General features: G+C 37.8%; 1 protein-coding gene across 3 annotated transcripts in view; it reads left to right on the top strand.

Annotated features, from left to right (window-relative positions):
- Positions 1-14,864, top strand: part of LOC139700959 (uncharacterized) — a 390,748-nt gene that overhangs the window by 259,424 nt on the left and 116,460 nt on the right. Inside the window, exon 2 of one of the 3 annotated variants that reach the window (XM_071599474.1) lies at positions 9,927-9,982. The exons of the other annotated variants lie outside the window; for them this stretch is intronic. Coding sequence (XP_071455575.1) covers positions 9,949-9,982 — 34 coding nt within the window. The 5' untranslated portion in view covers positions 9,927-9,948. The remainder of the gene's footprint in view (positions 1-9,926; positions 9,983-14,864) is intronic. 3 annotated transcript variants of the gene reach the window in all.

The raw sequence follows: 14,864 nt of genomic DNA, 5'->3' as shown, positions 1-14,864 counted from the left end.
GATGATTGGCATAGACTAGAGGTTTTTGAGATGTGGGTGCGGAGAAGAATGGAAAAGGCAGGATTGACAGAGAGAAAAACAAGTGACAAAGCGCTAAGCGTAGTGGGAAAGGAGAGAATTTTATTGGGATAAATCCAAAGGAGTTAGGAAAGACGGATTCAGAGTGTTGTGATTGGGAATGGGATGATGAATTTTGTGATATAAGGAGGAATGCTAGGCAAACGAGGAAGGGATAAGAATAGGATAAAATTGTTGGATGAAATGAAGGGAAGAAGGAAGTATGCATAATTGAAAGAGCCATTATTGCAGGGTCATATGTCAGGTTGCGTCTTTTTAGGCGAGGCTAAGAAATGTATCATTATACCGGTCATCTAGCCAGTGTTCATCAAAAACCTACCTTCAACGGAAGAATATCAATGATAATGAGTATGTTCTTTTGTCAAGCTACACCTCACCTTCTTGAACTAATTTGATTAAACGGATCCACTTATTAAAATTAGATCATTGTCATGATGAATTAGTCGTGTCACCGTAAGGTGTATTTATCAAGGTAAAAGTGTATAGTTCTAATAGGTTAGTGACATAACTTGCGTGTTGCTTGGGTTGCATTCGAACACTAGTGATTGGTTTACAACATCAATGCGAGAGGTATGGAACGAGGATTGACTACAAATAAAACAAAAGTAATGAGATACTCAAAAAGCAGGAAAACTGAACATAACATTAAAGTAGGAAGGAAAAAACTTGATCAGGTGGAGCATTTTTTGTGTGTTTGGGCAGTATGTTGAAGGGAAATAGGATTAGTAATGGGGACATTAGGAAAAGAACTGCGTTAGCTTAAGAGTCATTTCCAAGAAGAAGGAGAGAATGATGACGGTCACACTGAGTAAAGATGTGAAAAGTTTAGTCAAAACATTAAGATGGAGTGTGGTCCTTCGTGAATATGAGACCTGGCCTTGGGAGCAATAGAATGAGCATGGATTTGAGAAGTAGATGAGGCGGAGAATGGATAAAATAATGTTGAAAGAGAGTTAGATAAACTTTGAGGTTTTAAGTAGGCTTGGGCGAAGAGAGAAAGCTGCTATTGGAAATCCGAAAGACGAGATGGTTGGAAGAAATATTTAAATAAATAAGATGGGAATATCATTAAGAAGGGAGGAGACTGGTTCAACGTTGACGTAGATGGAAGGAAGCGAGAAGCCTTTTTGGACAGCATGAAGTTCAAGAGAAGCTACGAAGAATTGAAGCAAAAAATAATGTGGGGCATAAAAAAATAAAGTTTCCACAATATGTGAAAGTAAATAGCTGCCATGGAACCATCCCAAACAAACATATATAGGAGTAGCATACCTTAAATGAGTTTTTATTTCGATAATTACAACATTATCACCTTGGAAAATGCCCTACACTACCTTGATAGACTTGAAAACGATCAGAGGGTAAAATATCAGGGGGAATTCCCCAGCCAGTGTCGTCCTTTGAATTGGCTGGAGAAGGTGCAAAAACACTCCCGTTACATTATCCAAGTTTATCAGTCGAAGAAGACGAAGCTACTCGAGGGGGCGCGGATGGGGTAAGGCAGTGGTGGTGGTGGTGTAAGCGGGGTTGGCCGGCGGCGGGATGGATATCAAAAGCAACAGGTGAAAACATGCGGGAAAATGGGGAAGGAGGGGGTGAGAGAGAGAGAGAGAGCTCGTGGGAAAAGGTTGGGAGTTGGGAAAATCTTTCTCGCGACCAAGCCTACCCTTCCGCCCACGACCCAATCTCGTCCCGGTCCCTTTATGTCCTCCCCAAAATATAGTACCTTTCAACCAACACCTGAAAGAATCTCTCCATCCCTCCAGGAAAAAGTCGGGGTGACTCCTGCTTGGTTCTCACATTCTAAGGGAAATTCATAGTCACCCAACTGCGTTTATCGATTGGATTTACAAGTGGAGTTGATTTAAAATTTTGCAACATTCTGAAGTAGTACTTGTAATTCAAAGGCTTCAGCTCACGAAGAATGATTACTTTTTCCAAAGAGGTGGATGAGAATTTAGTTTTAAACCACACCGTATTTTAATACCCACTCATGACAAACATTTGATGAAATGTTAAATAATAGAAACAAATATTTCATTGAAATTCAAAAATGTTACGAAACTGATATTGGTACAAACAAAATTTAATTTAGGTGTGGATTTTTATTGGTATTAAAGGCATGCTTAAAAATTTGCAAACGAAAAGAACAACAATTTAATTTCCTATCCTTAATTTTAAAAAGTCATCGTCATGAGAATTGTTGGATACGGGCGTTAGCAAAATAAGATGAAGTGGTTGACAAGATAAATCTTCGCCAGGAAAAATTAAACCAGTTGAGACTGAACCGCTAATATGGGTCATTACACTATATGGATCGGAAATCTGGTATTTGAGATCAGAGAATATGAATAGATGAGGAGAATTTGATATATGGGTATGGAGAATATTGGAGTAAGAACTTCGGAGAGAGGGAAAACATAAAAACGAAAACATAAAGAATGGATGGAAAAAAGAAGATGCTCAGGGAATTCCGAAAACGGAATAGACATTCTACGATGAAAATATTGAATGGTAGCGGGATGTTGAGAATTTCGAGGAGCAGGGCACACAGACATTTAGATAAGATGGCAAAAACCGATGGAACAGTTTATCTCTCCTGGACCAAAATAGTGAATTTAATAGGGATATAAGGAGAAGAATAGCTTAAGGCAAAGAAATCATCACAAAAAGAAGGAAATTTATGACAGGCCTGTCAGTTAAAGATGTAAATAAAAGACTCAAGACGTTTACAGGGAGTGTGGCTTTGTACGGCGTAATAATATAACATAATTGTTTGAAGCAAAGTAATTAGCATAAGTTAGAGGCTTCTGAAATGTTGGTTATTGAGAAGCATGGAAAACGTGAAATGGACTTGAAGAAAAGCAAACGAGAAAGTGCATTTCGTGTTTAGAGAGGAGAAGAGAGGAGATTATAGGGAGAAATCCAAAGGAGGCAGGACATATAGGTACAGAACATGTTCATTGGCAATGGGGTGTTGAAGATTGTGATACAGAGGGGAGAACCCTGGGCAAGAGAGGAAGGGGTAGGGAAAGAATCGGAAGTTATGAAGGGCAAAAGGAAGTATGCGAGATCGAAGAAGGGTTTATTATAGTGTGGTTTATAGGGGAGAACGTCAATCAAGCAAGGAAGGGGCAGTAACAGGATAGGCATGTCAGGAGGAATAAAGGGAGGAAATAAGTATGCTGACTTGAAGAAGGGCTTATTGTGGTGGCGGATGTCAGGTTATATTTTATTGATAAATGTATCGTTGTATACTGTGTACTCATTCAAAACCTACTTAAGCGGAAAAATACAGAATATAGGAACGAAAATTAGCCAAAAGGAAGACAGTAGGCTTTTTGGACGGCATGAAGAAAAGTACTAGGTACTTAAAACTGAGAAAGGAATTGATGCAGGGCAAGGAAGAGCAATTTCTCGCAAAACTATAAAGATAAATGACTTAAGAGGCCATATACAACTTAACTTTAGATAGGTTTCCTAGACTTAATGTAAGCGAACAAGGGGTAGACCGTTTGATTACTTTCAGGAGCGGCCACATACAAATGCGGGGGTGATGCATTATAGTTGCTCGTACTTTTCATCAAAGAAGTATTATAGTAGACCACCTTCGATAGTAGACTGACGTTTCCACAATTCTTAAATTACGTGAATCATCCACTACATAAATGTCTTTGAACTCAAAAAAGCGAATGCATTTATATTAAGGTGTGTGCAATTTAGTATTTCTACAGCAATGTGATAGTTTAATGTCCTCCGAGTTAGTGAAATTGGTAAACAATATAAAGTTAGTTACAAGTAACTTAATAGAAATTTCATTTATTTAGGTCTGCAGACCAATCTAACGACCAATCTCCAACCTACGCCTTCAAAACTAACGTTTCCCCCTTAGGCGGAATTTAAGCCACCTTTACCCGGAGTTCACATCCTATGATGCGGTCGAATCCCTTCCTTGCTAATCCATTCCCTCCCACCTTCCAAAGCTCTCTCCCCCTACCTTCCTCTCCATCAGTCCTCCCACGTGATCCCACTACTCCTTACGCCCACATCGCATTCTGCTCCCGGGCGCCCCGTAACCGCGACGATAAGCCCGGTCCCCGCCGACGGCTAATGCCGGCAGCCCACACGGAATGCCCCATCACATTGCACACCCCCGCACGCAACCTTCCTTGACACTAGCGGAGCGGTCATCAAATTCTTGCGCTTAGCCCTTAACTGGAGGAAAAGGTTAACCTCCTGTCTGACTAGACATAAAAACTGGTTATGTGTATATATATATATATTTATTTATTTATATATATATATGTATTTATTTATTTATTTATTTATACATACATATATATATGTATATATATTTATATATATAGAGCCATAAACAGAGTAATCAACCAGAAGGTCGGTTTGGTAGGTGATGGTAGAGTTCACCCAGTACTAACCCCTACAGCTTGTGAAATTCACACATTAGGGCAGGGGGGCAGCTCCTTTCCCTCTCCCTGAATCGAACCCAAGCCCTCCGGTCGGTAGTCAAACCCTATACCCATGGACTACCGCGACCCACATAAATATATATATATATATATTTTTTTTTTGGTATACGTTTTTTATATTATATATTTGATCGGCGTACAGGAAGGAAGATATTATGCCTTTTAGACAGCATGATCATTCAAGCAGAACATAAGAAGAGTTAAATAAGAATATAATGAAATAAAACAATACAAAAGTTCTCGCGATATGTAGGAGATAAAATTAATAATTAACCGTCTAAACTTACTTTTCGTAATTTGGAACCCTTGGATAAATATTTTGACCTCCCCACTCTGAATCCGAGTCCCCTCTACACCCGCACACTTTAGTCCGTAGGAAGGCGACACTGGTGGGTGGGTGGAGGAAATGACGCAATAACACTCGCTCAACCGTCACATCACACCGCTCCATTCCGTCCCCCCAAAACCCTCCTCCTCCGCACCCTTCACATTCACTCTCCCCAAAATCCACGCCTTGTGGATTCCCCAATATCATCCCTCCTGACACCCCTCCCCACACGCGAGAGCACCTTTCTCCTTACCACCCATCCCCCCACCACGCCCCTTAATCAACAGGTGTGTCTGGAGGCTCCGCGGAAAGACGATCGCGCCTTATCCGAGAGCCTTACCCCGCTCGCCGATTCCCCTTAATCCCTACCCATCTATTCCCTCTCCCTCAAAAGTGTTAACACCCCCCTGTCACCTTCCCATCACTTCGCTGCCACGCCCATTTAGCCATTAAGAATAGCAGTGGCCCACGATCGGGGATGGGGTTTTTGAAGAAACAGGTTTTGTCTTTGTGGGACCGATCGCGAGAGCCAAGAACACCGATACGCAGTCTTGTAAGCTATGTACAATGAATCAGTATCCTCGGTGTTTCTTGTAGACAACGCTTGACGATGGCCACTAAAATTACTTGAAAAATCAAATTATATCTTTTAGGGTGGCAAATACATATGTATTTCCTGTATGCTGTTCTTGAACATCTTGGAGTGTAATTCAATATGTTTTTAATTTATTTAGCGATTAAATGATCCTCGTTGTTCGTAATTTATCGATTATCATAATTCATCATCCGCGTAGTAGCAGACACAGTATTTAGGGGAGGCGACCGACAGCTGCGGTAATTTGCGCCATAGGGGATGGACAGGAAAGGATGAAGGGTGGAGAGAAACCCGGCGTCGGAATTAGCTTACTTTTAACGAAAGGCGCCAAGGGGTCCGCAGTTTAACGTCCCATCCGATGGGCGTACTCACTCAAAATGCCCTCCACAAAGCACCTCAAGTAGGGATCGAGATACCTCTGTAAAATATTCTACACCGCCGGGATTTGAACCCACGCCCTCAGGGTGGGAAGCCAGTACGTTAGCCCCCGCACCATCTCGATCCCCATCATCAACCGGTATTCTACCGTATCACAGGTCGCATGCTCGATTTTTTGTCTCCATCTGTTTTTGTCCTTTACCTGATGCTTTGTTTCTTTCTAACTCCTTCCAACCTTGATGTCGTCCTACATGTTCAAACTCCTATTTCCACTTCTCTGTTCCCCTTCTACGGTTTTCTCAATTCTATTCTTCCTTTTGGTATTCCCACTCTTCTTGTCATATGTCCATTCCAGTTGCTTTCTCCCCACCCCTTAAAGTATACCGTGATAACATATAATGCACGAATATCGCTTCGTACTACTGCGTTTTGTATTACCCGATGTTTCATGTAACCGCTGCACGTCTTGGGACAGGTTTCCCATGGTTACGGCGGCACAAACGGAAGGGTGGTATTGAGACGTATAAAGAGCCAGTTAAAGACCAACATCAAGCGAAGAAAAGCTCAGGCTATGAAGTCATTCACGAAGAAGAGTAAACTACTATATTCAAAGAAACTGATTTGGCAAACAAGGAAGCAGTTCGACAAAACGATCGCATGGACTCTACTGATAAGAGACATTAATTGTATATTGCTAAATTAAAACATTGGACCGTTGAAGAATAAAATTATTTGAAACATGGTAATAAAGAGGAGAATGCTGAAGGTTAAATAGAGAGCAAATTATTGAGGAACGAGGAGTTATGTAGAAGGCTAGAAGAGGAAATAATCATACGGAGAGAACTCGGCGGCAAAGGTGAACTAGAAATTGATTGGACACATCTTAAAACACGACGGATTAGTTAGTTAGATGTATAATGGATGGGAACATTTAAGGGAAGATCTCGCGAGGAAGATCGAGAAGCAAGTAAATGAGACAAATCAAGAATGACGTAAGAATGAGAGAAGCAATAAAGAGGTGAGGGGAATCAACAAGAAATAGAGAATAATGGAAGGCTGCAATAAACTAATCTTAAGATTTAAACGTCGATGATGATGATTCACTACGTGAACCAATAACTTTTTATGCGAAAAAATATTTACGTACGTTTATATTCGCCAATTAAGACCTGAAATCTTTCCTTCCGAAGGAAAGTTACCAGTCGAAAACGTCTTCATATCAACCGTCTCACTTGGTCCGTTATCGTTACAAGAATTTGCTGTAGTATCATCACGTTGTACCCTCATTTAACTCCATCCATCAATCATATATATATATATATATATATATATATATATATATATATATATATATATGTATGTACGGCGCGGAAACGTGCTCATTGAAGCAGGAGGATAGATATACACTGGAGGCTTTTGAAATGTGGGTGTGGAGAAGAATGGAGAAGGTGAAATGGACAGAGAAGAAAACAAACGAGGAAGTACTTGGTATGTTGGGCGAGGAGAGGGGTTTGTTGGGAGCAATCCTATGGAGGCAGGAAAAGTGGCTGAAGGGGTATTGGCCGGCAGCGGGATGTTGAAGACTGTAATTGAGGGGAGAATGTTAGGCAAACGAGGAAAGGGAAGGAACAGGATAGGGATGTTGGACGGGATGAAGGGAGGAAGAAAGTACTCAGAGCTGAAGAGGGACCTGATGTAGAGTAGGATGTTGTGTTTTGCTAGGGGCCACAAATTATTTAATTAGTAATCACGTCCATCCAAAAACCTACCGTAACCGGTAGATTACCTAATAATAATAATAATATATATATATATATATATATATATATATATATATATATATATATATATATATATATATATATATATATACATACATTCAAACACGAAATCCCGCCAAACGGCGAGCAAATACTCATTCACATAAAAATAGATATAAGGAAAAGGGATAGGAATTTCCTAGACCAGGACCGGTCCCGGTCTAGGAAATATTTTTACACTGGTGATTTTCCTGATTCCGTCTTCCCCACCTCTACGGTGTTCGTCCTTTATATGTGATCCTATCCCTTTTCCTTATATCTATTTCTATGGGAATGAGTTTATGTATATATATATATATATATATATATATATATATATGTACATATATATATATATATATATATATATATATATATATATATATATATATATATATATACATTCAAACACGAAATCCCGCCAAACGGCGAATAAATACTCATATATACAGAAACAGATAAAATAGTTTAGGAGAAATCAGTATTCATAAACAATATTCTAACTAAATTTTTTACTGACAAGAAATAGCTTTAAATATGGAGTTTTTGTCGAAAGATAACCCGTCGAAAACACAGGTAAAATAAACTGCACATCTAGTATATTGATAAAACTACCCATCTTTATGTCTTTCTATTCAAATATGGTAATGATCAATAAATCGGTATTTTATCCACATTTTCGAAAGATTCTCTTTCGACAACAACGGAATCTTAAAAACATTTCCTCGAAATACTTCAAAAAGAAAAAAGCTGTCGTTTTTTGGTGTCACCTGGACTCTTCCTCTCTCTCTGTTCACTTGTTTCACACTGTAAGTGATTGTTTAATTTGTTTTCTCTGGCGATATATATTGTTTTTCTGCAACGCGCCCGAAATAATTTAGTTTTGCGGCATTATTTTACGCAATTCAATGAGAATTGCTAATATGAGATCTTTTAAATAAATGTTCACGATATCCTGATACATTCGATGGAAATCCCCTTTCAGGTGAGTTTTGTACTCCCTTTCTTATCCCCCAAACCCATGCAGACCGAATCCAGTTAATTTACGACTCTTGTTCTGTTCTTTTTGTTGGCCCGAGCTAGAAACTAATATTTCATTATCTGCACACAGAAAATTGCTGGCTAATGTGAATTTGTTTATACCGTCATGCCATTGTGAAATCGCAAATAATGTTCAGGAATCCTTAAGGTGATGAAGGAAGAAATGAGAAAAAAAAATTAAAGACAGAAAGAAAAGATTAATGACGACGCTTAAGTAATATTTGACAGCTTTCACCTGAGACAAGCCTTATATCAAAACCAACATTATGAAAAAGGATGATATTAAAACAGAAATTTCAAAAATTTACGACGACAGACATGTTGTCTGATTAACGGGTAGAAAGTGGTCCTATTTCTCAATTTACGATGAAAATAGTCACGATAAGCGTATTTGCTCATCGTATCTCATTACTTTTAAACCGAAAAAATAAAAAAGACAAAATTAAAAAATCTAAGATGGCGCCTTTTATAAATAATTTTTACCATGGTAACGATTAGTTTCTTTCGAAGATTATTCCTCGATTATACATATTAAATAAGATTCCACAAAATCGATTCCATTTCGTTTCGGTCGAAGTTAGGGCTGCTAAACCTACGTCAAGTAGAGAGAGAAAGGTGTGTGGATATGACTTGGGTTTTTTTTTCATACTTTTGGTCAACACGGCATATCAACATAAAATGGTGCCATTTAGCCTTAAACGGCTCCCAAAATAGGACCGCTATCTAATGCCGCATTCCCATCCGTTTCAGCATTTGCGATAGGAGATGCCCCATGAATAATTCATCGGGCGTTCAGGCAAAACGGTGCTGGAAAACAAACGCAGCAGTTAAAGCGAAAGAGACCATTAGGGGAGCTAGAAATGTTTAAAACCGGAATATTTGACGATGAATTCAATGAAATGTTTCTGAGGTGTATGAAAACGTTCACATAATCAAATTACATCAACGCTGAAGACAAAAGTTGAATCAGTAGAGTGCAAAAAAATTCTTTCTCCTTTTTATTCATGATTAAATGGACTAAAACAGTGATCAACTATGCTGAATTGAATCAAATTTTATTGTGCTGTGTGGGTGTCAAGGGTGTATCTTGGTATAATAGGCTAAGAAATCCATCGGTGTTTAATGTGTGACCATCCAAAACCTAACCTACACGGTTTACTGCAAAGTAATTGCTAATTTTATTTGTACATTATAATTAAATACATTTGTTTTCTTTTCAGGTAAAACGCAACGCCAATATCAATGTACCCTCCAGTCCATTGTGCATATTGTAAAGGTATTTACTCATGTTGTTATTTCCAACCATTTTACATTAGGCATAACATTTATTTACATGTATCATATGTATAAATATCATGAGCAAGTAAAGGAATTGTATTTTATCGACTTTCAGAACTTGAAAAAATTCATGGAACATAGTTTTCCCACTAATCCCTAAGGTAATTGATTGGTTCTTTTAGCACGCTCCTTAATTTGAACAAGTGTGTTTAGATTTTATTTCCTTGTTTCCTACATTTAAAACTATACCATTTTTTGCCAGAAAAAATGGATGGGTTAATAAACTTAACCACTTCCTCACCTTAATTTTTTCAATACATCTCAAAACTAATGATAAAAATTATTGATTCATGTAATTAATAGTATTTCCGAGTCTCACCATATGAATCGAATTGGTCAATTTGGATCAGACACTGATCATTTCGAAATCTTTGATTTATGATGAATTTGTGATTTTAGAATTTCGGAAATATGGGAATTGACGAAGATTGTTCCATAGCGTTGGTTTGCCTTGAGAAATCATGGCCGAAAATTCGCGATACATTTCAACTCCTTATGTTGTAAGGAGACAGAGAGGAATTTTCCCTGAGCAGTGGTTTGCTGTGCTAGAATGCGTTGCTTTGCGAATTTTTGCGGCAAGTTATGAGGAATTAATTGCCTCACTCAAAAAATTAATTGAGATACAGCCATACTATATCATTGGTAAAACCCTAAAATATTCATCCTCAATTTTATTATTCGCACAGGTAACTTAAATGGAATTAAGTTTGATACGTGAAATTAATGGGAATAATTATGTTATGGGAGACATTTTTCACCATTTCCATTGAAAACTTTTCGCGGAAATTCATTTTCCTAATTCATGGATTTCAGCATTTATTTTTTTGCGGCATTTTACATGGCTGGTTACCATGGGAAACGAGCAAGGAAGTTGGAAGGTCTGAATTGGTTGGAATTCAAGGCTACTTTCCCTTAGATTCTCGTTTTCTATTATATTCCAGTTAATATTGTAAGATATGTCTTTAATACAGTCATTTCGACCAAAAAATATCTGCGAGTGGATGATAACTAATATGCATGCATTTCCACTCTGGAAAGGAATCACTAAATCGTATCGTTGAATAAAATAAGTTTGTGATGAATACACTCAAAATGACAAGCTTTAATTATGAACTAGAAACGTAGCTCTGCCTGTTTCCATCCAAAACCTTCCGTAACTGCCAAGTAGGAACACATAAGGAAACATAATTTAATCGCCAATCCCTCTAATGGTTGGTGACATAAAACCCCGGGACATATGTCCTCGTGGCTACTTGTTGGGTAACACATAGATACGCCCAATTTATCTAGTTCGTATTCTTCATTTGCTTCTCCAAAAGACCTTTTCTTCTTCTGGTCTTCTGATACATGCTATTGCTCATTTTTCACTTCAACTGGCCATTTGATCTCGAGCATTCGCCTATACCGGTTTCGTACATTTTCCCTATAGGATCTCGATAGACCTTCGCTTTTTATCAGGCCTCACAGAGACAATATCCACGCTCTGTTAGCTTTGACCCTTTGAATTAGTTAGACGGCCCTTGACCCGTGCGGGTCGAGTCCCTGTGGCTTATTTAATTATTGATCGAGAAAGAAACCCCGTGCTTCACTCTGGAAAAGGCCTATTGTCGCCTTTTCGGGAGAGTTTATATTTATTCTCCGCAGAATCCTGAGGCACAAAATGTGTAAGATCCGATCCACGTGGGAAACCATACTTATCAACCCAAAGGATAGTTTGAAAAGTAAGGTTAAAGTTCAAACTTGTACAACGGTATATGAAATTTTCACATCAGGGTAGGTAGGTCAATGTTTTGCCCAGTGGCTCTCCTGTGTCTTCTACGGATTAACACGCAGATACGCCCAATTTATCTAGTTCAATATACGAACGCTAGGATACAAGTAACAATATATTTCATCAGTATCAAATCTCATTTTTAAATATAATATATTGCAGCTTACCACATACTTAATGACAACTGATGTTTCTTTAAATATTATTATTGGTATTAAACCGTTTAAGGTAGGTTTTGGATGGTACCAATACCACGATACAACATTATCCCTTGCCTCTCTCTACCAAATACAATCTGATATCAGACATTGAAACAAGCCCCTCTTCAATTCCACTCACTTCCTTCTTCCCTTAATTCCGTATCCATATCATTTTCCTACCCCTTCCTAGCTTGTCTAGCGTTCTCCCCTCTATCACAGTCTTCAAACATCTTATTGCCGATCAAAATGCCCGGCATCTATCTTTCATACCTCTTTCCGATTTATCCCAACAAATCTCTCTCTTCCCCGCCCCCCACCTTATCAATTAAGTCCGCGTTTGTTTTCTTTCTGCCAATTTTACCTTTTTCCATCTTTCTCCAAACCCAAGTCTCTAAAACCTTCAATTTACGCATATCATCTTGCTTCTGGGACCATGTTTCTGCTCCGTAGAAAATCACGCTCCAAATCAAAGTTACCAAATCCTTAGCATACTGACGCATATATCATATATCACCTGCAATGATGTTTTCAGATAGATGGGGTGCACAAAATCAAACGCTTTGTATTCATATTTCCTCTCTCCCTCTCTCTCTCTTTACTTCAGCCGAACACAATATTCTGAAAATCATCTACTCAACCTCATCGTTATTTTTAAGGCAGTGTTAAATTTATGCTTTAAGCTACAGCACATGTGAGCTGTAGCTTAAAGCATAAAAAAATAAACAAGTGTGTATTTATGCTAAGCTACTCACATCTTCTCTCATCTGATAACCGAAATTAAACGATGTCGGGTCCGCATAGAACTTGGATCGGTGATCACCTGGCAAGACCCAAGTCTTGATAGACTTGTTGTTTTATTTTGAGAATAATTTTTCACTGCCATATTTTATGAAAAACGTTTCCACTACGTTGATCGACGATTTTAACTCAACCTACTCCTTTTATAAGATCGCCGCATAGATAATTATTAAATGTCTACGGTATCTATTTAGCGTGCATTTTAGGTGGCGGTTGCCTCTTTTGAAGTACACCTGATTCCTGTCGTGAGGTTTGTGTTTAAGATTTTTTTTCCGTGAGAAAAGAAACTTTTTTGTTAATAAGTATAAGCCTCCTCAATCATCATCCTCTTTTTACGCATGATTATTAATTTAATATTCTATATAATCAGTTGAATGTGTACTATATGCCTTGATTGTGTACCTTTTCTGTTCTCTGGGGCAGTAACGACCGAATGCATTGCATTGAACAGCATGCGTAGGTAACCTGGCCCATGGGTTTTTATCCTTTGACATCGGAAATTAATAAAAAGAGACGTTTCAGGCGTGTTATGGTGGAATATCATGATTAATTAAAAATAGCAATTTTCCACAAACATTTTTGTGGAAAATTGCTATTTTTAATTAATCGGAAATTAAATTGAGCTTCTGAAGAAGTAATTTCATTCAAAATGTGTCTTGAGAAATGTGATATATTACTTCGGAAACCAATTGCAATTTTGTTTAACTCGAACATTACCAAAGTTTAATTACCACTTTGTGGATGGCTTCTGTTTCAGCAGAATTCTCATTTGAAAACCTCGTTTGCTCAAAGGTAGCGTATTTTTGGAGCACGAGTTCCCTTTGGCGCCTGAAGTAATAGAAAACAGTTTTGAATTAATTCACTCTTTTGAGACTTTCCTTACCTAATATATGATTGTTAATTTACTAAATGCACTAAGCTATGTTCGTGAAATTTTAGTTTAACTAATTTCAAGTTGTCTTCAAGTTTAAAAGTCGCCCAGTTTTCTCTGGCAAACTTTTTAAATGAGTAATGAAACAGTTTCTGGAGTCACTTGGTGGAAAATCTTCATATTTAAATTAAAATTAAAGCCAAGCTTTTTAATTTTAATTTCAATTTTAAAATGAGAAAAATTTTTAATAAAATTACGCCAAACTCAAATAAATGCTAAGAACTTGGTTGTCGGCATGTATTTCAGGAATTGAACTCATTTGAAAAGATCGTTCCGCTTATGATGTAATTTGAAAATAAGCTTTAATCTATATGGGCGATCCACCGGCAGGGTTTATCAGTAGTTTATAATTAAATAAATAGATTTTTAGCACTTTTATGAATGAAATCTCACTTAAACCCTCCTTTCATGGACAGTAGCCAATTCTAAGTGTTTTTGATATGGTATATTTTTATTCTCAATGAGTGTCATTATGCTGGTGATATTTTTAGAGCAAGAACAAATAAAGATTTTTAAGTTAAGTTAATGGAAATTAAGCGGTTTGATCGAATGATAATTTAAATTAATAAAATGCATGCCATCTTTCGCCTGTTAGACCTCATTTGGAATATGCCGCCACTATGTGGGATCCTCGTGAAGTTGTATTGATTTCCGAATGAGATTGTTCACTGCATATGGGCGCTAGATTTGTAAAACGTTTTGTTTTGATAATATAAGCGTATAAAGATTATTAGAGTAACTAGATAGGCGATCACTCACGGATCGAAAAAACATTACAGGTTAAATCTCTTGCATAAATTGAAAGGACGACGGACTATTTAGCGACGGTACTGAAAATTTGTTATAGCTCTATTGTACTATTACGGTAGAAGATATAATCATAGTAAAATTAGAGATATCAAGGGTAGAGCATACAGATTTAAGACGCCATTTTTGCCGCGAACGATGAGTGATCAGACTATGAACTATCGCTTTAAGGGGGGATTGATATACAAGGGTAACAAAGAGGGGGTCCTTGATCCACTGCGTGTGCCAACTAACTCGCTGAACCACTATGAATTATAAATCATGGCAATCATCAAATCGTGCCTTTTGAATTTAATATTAGTTTTTTAAAGGC

Source organism: Hetaerina americana, unplaced genomic scaffold (assembly GCF_022747635.1).
Source record: "Hetaerina americana unplaced genomic scaffold, ioHetAmer1.1.p SCAF_11, whole genome shotgun sequence".
NCBI lineage: Eukaryota > Metazoa > Arthropoda > Insecta > Odonata > Calopterygidae > Hetaerina > Hetaerina americana.
Note: the sequence above shows the minus strand (reverse complement) of the source record. Positions and strands in the feature narration are given on the sequence as shown.